This window comes from Gossypium arboreum, chromosome 1, assembly GCF_025698485.1.
Source record: "Gossypium arboreum isolate Shixiya-1 chromosome 1, ASM2569848v2, whole genome shotgun sequence".
Lineage (NCBI taxonomy): Eukaryota > Viridiplantae > Streptophyta > Magnoliopsida > Malvales > Malvaceae > Gossypium > Gossypium arboreum.
Window position 1 is genome coordinate 117,633,009 of NC_069070.1, and position 8,289 is coordinate 117,641,297.

The window sequence follows — 8,289 nt, forward strand, 5'->3', positions numbered from 1 at the left end:
TATGAAATAATTGAGTTCATGGCTAAATAGATAACTGAATATATGTTAACATTATTGTTATACATATTTTGTAGTATGTTTTATGCATATTTTGAATGTTAACTTAATGGTGAGTTTTGCTTATTATTTTCATAAGAGCTTACTAAGCTTTATAGACTACTTTGTTTATTTTTTTATATTTTATAGTGATTTCAAATCTAGCTTGGATTCAGGGATATTCGGAGACTTCATCACACTATCAAGCTATCATTTTGGTACTTTTGAATCTATGTTTTGAATATATGGCATGTATAGGAACTTTAGTCATTCTGGTATATAAGCTGATGATGAATGTAACCATTTGAATTGGCTTGTAAATTTCCTAAGTTTGGTTTTGTATATTGTTATAGGAGTTGGCTTATTTTGGTATGTTTGAAACATGTATATATATGTGTATATGGCTTGTGTGATGTTTGAAATGTTGGATATATAATGCTTGTGAATAATTAGCCTTATAGATATCTAATAGTTAAGATTTGAATGATTGATATGCTAGAGAACATAAATCAAATAATACATAGTTGATAATAGACATATTGATGATTTGAGAAAGTGAAGTTTGGTATGAATTTGGATGTTGTATTGTGGTATTTGTGTTTTGTATTGGTTGGAAATGAAATGGTATGGATTATGCTTGATTGGAGTTGATTTAAATGCTTATATATGCTATGTTTTGGTGCTATTGAGTTTGGTGTTGGTGTGCACAAGTTTGGGTGGCAAATTGGCTTGGTAAATAGCCTATTTTTGTCCACACGGGCAAAGACACGGGCGTGTGTCTCAGCCATGTGTGATACACGATCATGTACACAAGTGTTGAATTTAAAATCAAGTCAGTATGCTCCACACAGCCTCATACACGAGCGTGTGACTTGGCCGTGTGGCATAAGTCAGTATACCCTATAGGTTTAACACGACCTAGCACACGGCCTGGCACACAGGCGTGTGTGGCCATTTTTAGAGCACAAGGGCTTGTATGTTGGCCGTGTGACCCAAGTCAGAGAGTTACACGGGTCAGACACGGGCTGGGACACAGCCATATGATTCCATGTTGAATATCCACACGGCCTGTGACATGGGTGTGTGTCTCCTGTTTTTAGAAAAAATTTCTAACTGTTCGAAAAGTTTCTAAAGTTATCGATTTAGTCCTGAACCACCTCGAATGCATGTTTTGGGCCTCGTAGGCTCATATTAGGGACAATATGAATGTTGTTGATTGATGATTACATGAAATTGATAACGTATAAGAAAATGTATGTGTAATTGTATAATATGTTCGGTAATACTCCATAACCCTATTCCGGCGTTGAATATGGGTGAAGGGTGTTACACCTCAAACATTCAGTCATTGATATAGGAATGAATTTTAAGTCATTCTTTTGTAACTTTTATAGATTTAAAGTCATGAGAGCTTGATTTAGCTAATCCATGTACCAATTTGTAAAACTGTTAAAGTTTTAAAAGTTGTCATTATTGATTTAATCTCCTGATCTAGTTTTGATCATAGGTGGTTTCCATCTAATGAGTGTGGAGTGCTAAGCCTTCTCATTAGTAAACTTGATGTAGGCTTTCATCATTGCCTTCTAATAGGCATAGTTTCCACATAAGGGTGAGTAGTTGAAGATCCTTCCATATCTAGAATTTTGCAACACGAAGAAACACTAATAGTTATGTTAAGCAGATAATTCTGATACTAATTGTTGAATTAAACAGTTACTAATTGTTTAGAAACTAAGTGTTTGAATGGAAGTGCTTAGTTGTAGTGGGCAATTTATTTGCTACTACAATGAACAAATTGAAAAATAGAGTAATCAAATGACACAAATTATTGTTTAGATAGTTTGATTTTCCTATATCCGCAGAGTCTAGCTAAGTAAGTAAATTCATTATCTTTAATCCCCTACACAACAAGTTCAATTTCTATCACACCCTTGGTATAGAAATCTCACTTTTGTATCTAAAAACCTAGATCATTCACCTTTAAGTTTTCCCCTGAAGAACTTAGGTAATAAACACAATTTTTTTACTCTCTCAAATGCACTATCAATATACGTTCATAGATGAACAATTAGGTTCTCTCATTACTCAGTACATAAGTCTATACAAGCCTCTTGAATATATAGAATTTTGAGACTTGCTAACATACTAGAGATCAATTACAATCCAATAGATATAAAATAGCAAGATACAATATACTAATAAAAACCAATGTAAAGTTAATTGTTGGAGATATGTTCTTTAATGTTGTCTTCAATAGTATCCCGATCTAATCTCTACAATCCAAGGAACTTGGTTACTTGATCCGATCCAGTCTAATCTTCAAGGTAAGTTGCTTCAAATGGATTGTTCTTCAAATTCAAGCTTGCATACTTCCACAATATTAACATTGTTCAAAGCCAAAAAAAAATTATTTAAAAACTTGCTAACTTCAAATATGACAAATTACAAATGATCACAATGATGATGGAAGTCGCCACTTTCACTTAACACTTAGTCAACCACTTCAAAAACTTGGCAATCTACATCCACCACAAACTCCTCCTTCAAATCTAAAATCAATTCAAACTTTTCTTTATCCTGTAGTGAAAAGCTCTAAAAATCCATGGAAAACTTGACTAACAAGAGAATAACATGCCTAAAGACATGACTAACTTGCATTCTAGAAGGAAAAGAGAGAAAGTAGAGGCAAGACATTAAATTTAGTCAAATTGATGTTTCTTATAGATAGAAAAATTAATACTTGTTTACAAATTCTATATATAAAATTATTCAACAAAATAAAAGCATTACATTCAATTAATTAAAACTAGCACTCTAGAAAAAAAAAAAGATGAGGTAGAGGCAAGACTTTAACTTCAGTCAAATTAATATTTTTCTTATAGATAGAAAAATCAATACTGGATTTACAAATTCTACGTATAAATTTACTCAACAAAATAAAGTATGACATTTAATTAACTAAAACTTTCGTGCATATTATTATTTTATTGTTGCTGAGCAACTAAGCCGCCTGCTTTCTATAAATTGTAATTTTAAAATTCAATGTTTTATTTGATTTTGATCCAGACTGGGGCGACTATACTAAATGGCACATACAGCAGTCTTCATACGATTTGTAAAGTTTATAATAAAATTGATATAATTAATTAATATTTAATTATGATCATAAGTTTCCCAAATTTCCTATTTATTTTGGGCGCCAAAGCGTAAAACCAATTATCCTTGGCTCAATCTTATTTCCTCTTAACAGTGACAGAGGACAAATTATTTCATATCTATTTTTCTCAGCGGAGTTTTTGTTGAAAATTTCATCGACAATAAGCCATACAGTTATCAGAGCATAGAGAATGAAAAGATTGACTTGGATTCTAATCCTCCATCTCTTCAGCGTATCAGTGCAGAGCCAATACTACACAGAAAGCTTGCCATATGATCCCGAGGAGGAGAAAGTCACCAATCTCCACTTTTTTTTGCATGAGTTTCTCAGCGGCAGCAACGCTACGGTTGCCATGATAGCTCAGGCTAATATCACAAGCAGCGATAACAATTCATCAGTGCCATTTAGCACCATATTTGCCCTTGATGATATCTTAAAGATTGGTCCTGAGGATAACTCAGAGGTGATCGGAAATGCTCAGGGGCTTGGGATCCTCATAGCCGATACAAATACAACAAACCTGCTCTGGTACTGGGACTTTGGATTTATCACGGGTAAGTTCAACGGCAGCTCTATAAGCATGCTTGCAAGGAATCCGACAACGATAACGGTACGTGAGCTTTCGGTGGTCGGAGGGAGAGGAAAATTTAGGATGGCCAAAGGGTTTGCACAACTTAAGGATTACTCAAGTAATGACACCACTATAATTGCGGAGCTTAATGTAACTGTTATTCATTACTAGAGGTTGTAAATGGGAGGTGGGTGCTCACGAGGTGGAGTAGGGTTGTTTTTGAATTCACATTATTTCTGATTATGTTTGGGTTTAGATTCTTGAGGTGTTTTTTCTAATTGACTTTTCATTAACGTTGCGTATTGATATGATAGTCAAGATGTTATCGTTTCAAGTGTGACCTAAGTTTAAGTCACACTAGTCGTGATATTATTAGAGCTTTACTCCTCCTTATAATTCACCAAAAAATTATTTTTTATTTCAAATTTAAATAGATTATAATCAAACAAATTTAAATGGATCCAAATAAATGTGATGTTTTATATGTAATATTTACAATTATGCAATATATAAATATAGTCTTGAATTAGGCAACAATTCGACAAATTATTTTTACAAGTGTTGACATATCTAAGTTTTTGAAAAAGTTATTTATAGTTAATTTTCATAAAAAATTAATCAAAACTTTACATTAATTATGTCTATAAAAATCATAACAATATTAATATATCTTTAGTCAAAATTTTCTTAATTAATAAGATCTGAAAATTTTTCTTTACTAAATTTTTATTTAGAATTTTCATTTATTGGGTCTATAATATCAGAAAATTTCTTTGGTTACCATTAATAAAATATTACTAATACATCAAAATTTTCATATATATATACACATTATTTTAAAACTTTTTACTTAAGTTTTCATGTTTCAATTAATTCAACATAATCAAAAATTAATCTTTTATTTTAAGTAAAATCATTTTTAAGTAATATTTGAAAAATTACCTAATCATCAAGTAAATATTTGAGTGACTATTTTATAATTTACCTAAAATTATATAGTATAAACAATTAATCAATAATTCTGTCACAATTTTAATTAAAAGTTGGTAAATCTTGCACTCAAACTCTATTTTGGCCATCACACTCAAACTCTTTAAATATTTATCACGAGGTCATTATTGAAATCAATTAGACGTTGAAAATTTTGGCTTAGCTATTTTAGAACTTTTCGTATTTTATATATTAATTAAATAATTTTATAAACTTCAAATATTACTTTTAAATATTAAATTAAAATTGCTTTGTTAAAATAAAATATAACGTTTAACTAAATGATATAATTTTTAACCGATGTTTTGGCGGAGAATTAGAACTAAAGAATTATATTTGATGCAATGTTAGTACATAAATCTCATGCATCATTAATAAATTACAATTTATCATATCAATAATTTGCAAAATAAAAATGGTGGGAAGACTTTTCATATATACTAAATAAATTATTTAAACATGATTATAATTAATTATAACTTTCCTATATAATTTTCTCACCTCCTTCTTGTGTATCAACATGGAATTGATAAAGTGTCGGGGTTTACTAAAATCTTGAAATTTTTATTGGAATGAATTTAGAGAAATTATTTTACTCACTATCTCCTATTTCAATTTATATGAATGTGTATGACTGAGGTTTAAGATTAAAGTTGAATTGAAGCAAAAGGATGAAATTGGATAATTATACAAATGAGAGGGGTTTTTTCTTCTTTTTTTTTTTTGAAAATTAATACTCCCATCAAATTTAACACTCTCAAACAACAACAATTATCATCGATTGTCTTAATGCTATTATTCATATCGTTTTGCACATTTTTAACAATTGGAGTAACATGAAACCAAAATAAAAGATATTGGAATTGTCTCCTTCCATGGTGAATTAATTACCCCAAGTACTTTAACAAAGATTAAAAGGAGTTTAGAACAATTTATAAATTTTCCAAAATCGAAATTATATAAATTGAGTTTAAAATAATGACAAACCTTTAAAATGATTATTTTTACAAAATTCTACTGCACAGAGAATAAGAAAAAGAACTACCTTTGTTACATGTAGTTTTCTTTTTAAAGGATTTTCGATAACATCAAAATCACAATTTTCTACGACAATAAGATTGAAAATGAGGTGATGAATTATGATTTATTGATGACTGACAATACATTAAATATAATCTTTAAGAATACATCATTTTATTGATCTTATTCGTTGGATTTCAATATTTTGTAATTGGGTTTAATAATGGTACAAAGTAACATTGAATTCGACATGAGCATCCCCGACCGTGTCGTTTGAAGAAGTGGGTCGCAGGAGGGCAAAGCCTGTGGCCATCCTAAATTTACCTGTCCCTCCCACTATTGCCATTTCACGAATTGTGCCAGGGGCAGGAACAACATCTGTGGGGGGAAATCGTGAGAATAAACTGAAGGAGCTGCCGTTGTACCTGCCAGTGGTAAACGTAAAGTCAGCGTAAAAGACTGCAGAAAACTTGGTAAGGTCTCGACTCAATGCTAAGTAGAGCCCTTGGGCATTTCCGACGAGCGTGGATGTTAGTTCAAACTCTGTAGTTAGAGGATCATCCATTGCAAACAAGGTGCCATATGAGGGCGGGTCCTGGGTGATGTTGGGACTGGCTATCAGGAATGCAGTAGGGTTATTGCCACTGCGAATGTCGTGGTAGTAGAAGTGGAGGTGGGTAATCTTTTCCACCCGAGGACCTGCCTTAACAGTTCTGGAATAGTATTGGCCATACACTGGTGCAATGGCAAGGCAAAATATCATTGCCCATGCAAATATCATCTGTTTTTCCATTTTTCTTCACGATGTTTACCTCAACAATTGTGGGGTTTGACACTTCAAAATAAAGAAAAAGGAAAAACAGATGGTTTTGTGCTTCTTGTTGCACAACTTCGGGCTTTAAATAGAATTTGTGGTGGATTAAAAAAAACAGCTTTTTTTTTTTTTAATAGAACTAGGTGTGAATGCCGGCAATTCTTGCGTTTCTTATTTTACTTCAGTAAATCATAGAATTTTGGAGAAGAGTCTAACTGTAATTTGGAGGACGGAAGGTTTTTTCTTTCTTTTATGAGACTTAGTAGGCGGCACTCAAAGTCTTTAAATATTGCCATTGAGATTATTATTCAAATACATATGGGTGAGTGACTTGTGGAGGGATTTTATTTGTATTAAACTTTTAAAATTTTAAAAATAAATTTATTTGTTTCAATAAATATATTGAGAATTTAAAATTTTGTTGGTAATTTCGAACATTTTAGTGGTTTCATTTCCTTTTCGAGTTTCATTTAAAGAGGTGTTTTTTTAAAATTCCTCATAATTTTATTCAATTTATAATTTTATTTCATTAAAATTATGTATAAATTTATCCTCATAATTTTATTTAGTTTATAATTTTATTTCATTAAAATTATGTATAAATTTATACAAATTTTGTTCCTTCAAAATGTATTCAACTAGGGTTTTCTGGACCGTATCAATAAGCTAGACCCATACTTCGACCTTGGTTCCGTAGGAGCAAGTCAGAAAGATTGAGAAATAGAACCATCTGATTTGATTCGTTCTCAATAGCCATGAGATGATCATCTTAGGGTGAACCTTTTGTCGACGGATGCTCCTATTACACTCGTAGTCTCTGAAGGATGAGAACCAACTATGTAGCATCTACATCGAGAATTCAAGTATTGTATACGTCATTAGTCCGATCCTTTGTAGGAACTACCCGTAATAACAAACTTGCAAAATGGATCTGTTTATCATAAAGAGAATCGTTGTTCCTGACCCTGCTTCAGGAATGAGAATTCTAATTTACTTAACGTGTAGAGGGTAAAATGGTTTTATTGGTATTGGGTTTGATAAATATCAATCTTTATTAAATATTTTTATATTATTTATTTTAATATAATTATTATTCATCTATATTTTTTTAATTCATAAAATTTCAATAACTTAATTTAGCATAAGGATTCACTTACAAAGTAGTTTTACACCCTTCTCTAGCCTTTTATACAATTAATATTTTAACAACCTAACCGTCATCTTACATACTCTATTCATGTAGATCATACATGTCAAGTTTGACATAAATTAAAATTTATAACTATTCATTTTATATATATATATATAAAAAACTTTCAATAGTTAAATTTAGAGAGAGACAATATTTTAAATCAATATAATAGAGATATCAGATTGATTCAAAAATTTACATATATGACAAATACAAATATTTTAGTAAATCTAATAGTTGGATGGTTAAAATATTAATCGTATCTGACGACACTATGAAGTTAGAGTCTGGGTTGACGATTGCTGGAGGGATATTAAGAGATCGACACAGGAGTTGGATACTTGGTACAACAGGAATTTGAGTCGATGTTCTATATTAAATGAAGAATTATGGAGTATTCTTGTGCTTCGCAATATGCTATAGTATAAATAGAAAAAAATTATTATTCTATTATTTAATTATTTATTATTATAAATTAAATATTATAAAATAACAAATTATTATAACAC

The 8,289-nt window shown here is 30.7% G+C and overlaps 2 protein-coding genes across 2 annotated transcripts; one reads left to right on the forward strand and one right to left on the reverse strand.

Moving 5' to 3' along the window:
* The first annotated feature begins 3,222 nt into the window (after window positions 1–3,222).
* LOC108482711 (dirigent protein 4-like) lies at window positions 3,223–4,057 on the forward strand. Its single transcript, XM_017785832.2, has one exon. It carries the CDS (start codon window positions 3,384–3,386, stop codon window positions 3,933–3,935), a length of 552 nt encoding a protein of 183 aa, XP_017641321.1. The 5' UTR covers window positions 3,223–3,383; the 3' UTR covers window positions 3,936–4,057.
* Window positions 4,058–5,872: 1,815 nt separating this feature from the next.
* Window positions 5,873–6,675, reverse strand: LOC108482715 (dirigent protein 15-like). The gene has a single exon (XM_017785835.2). The coding sequence runs from the start codon at window positions 6,565–6,567 to the stop codon at window positions 5,992–5,994; it is 576 nt and encodes a 191-aa protein (XP_017641324.1). The 5' UTR covers window positions 6,568–6,675; the 3' UTR covers window positions 5,873–5,991.
* Window positions 6,676–8,289: the final 1,614 nt, after the last annotated feature.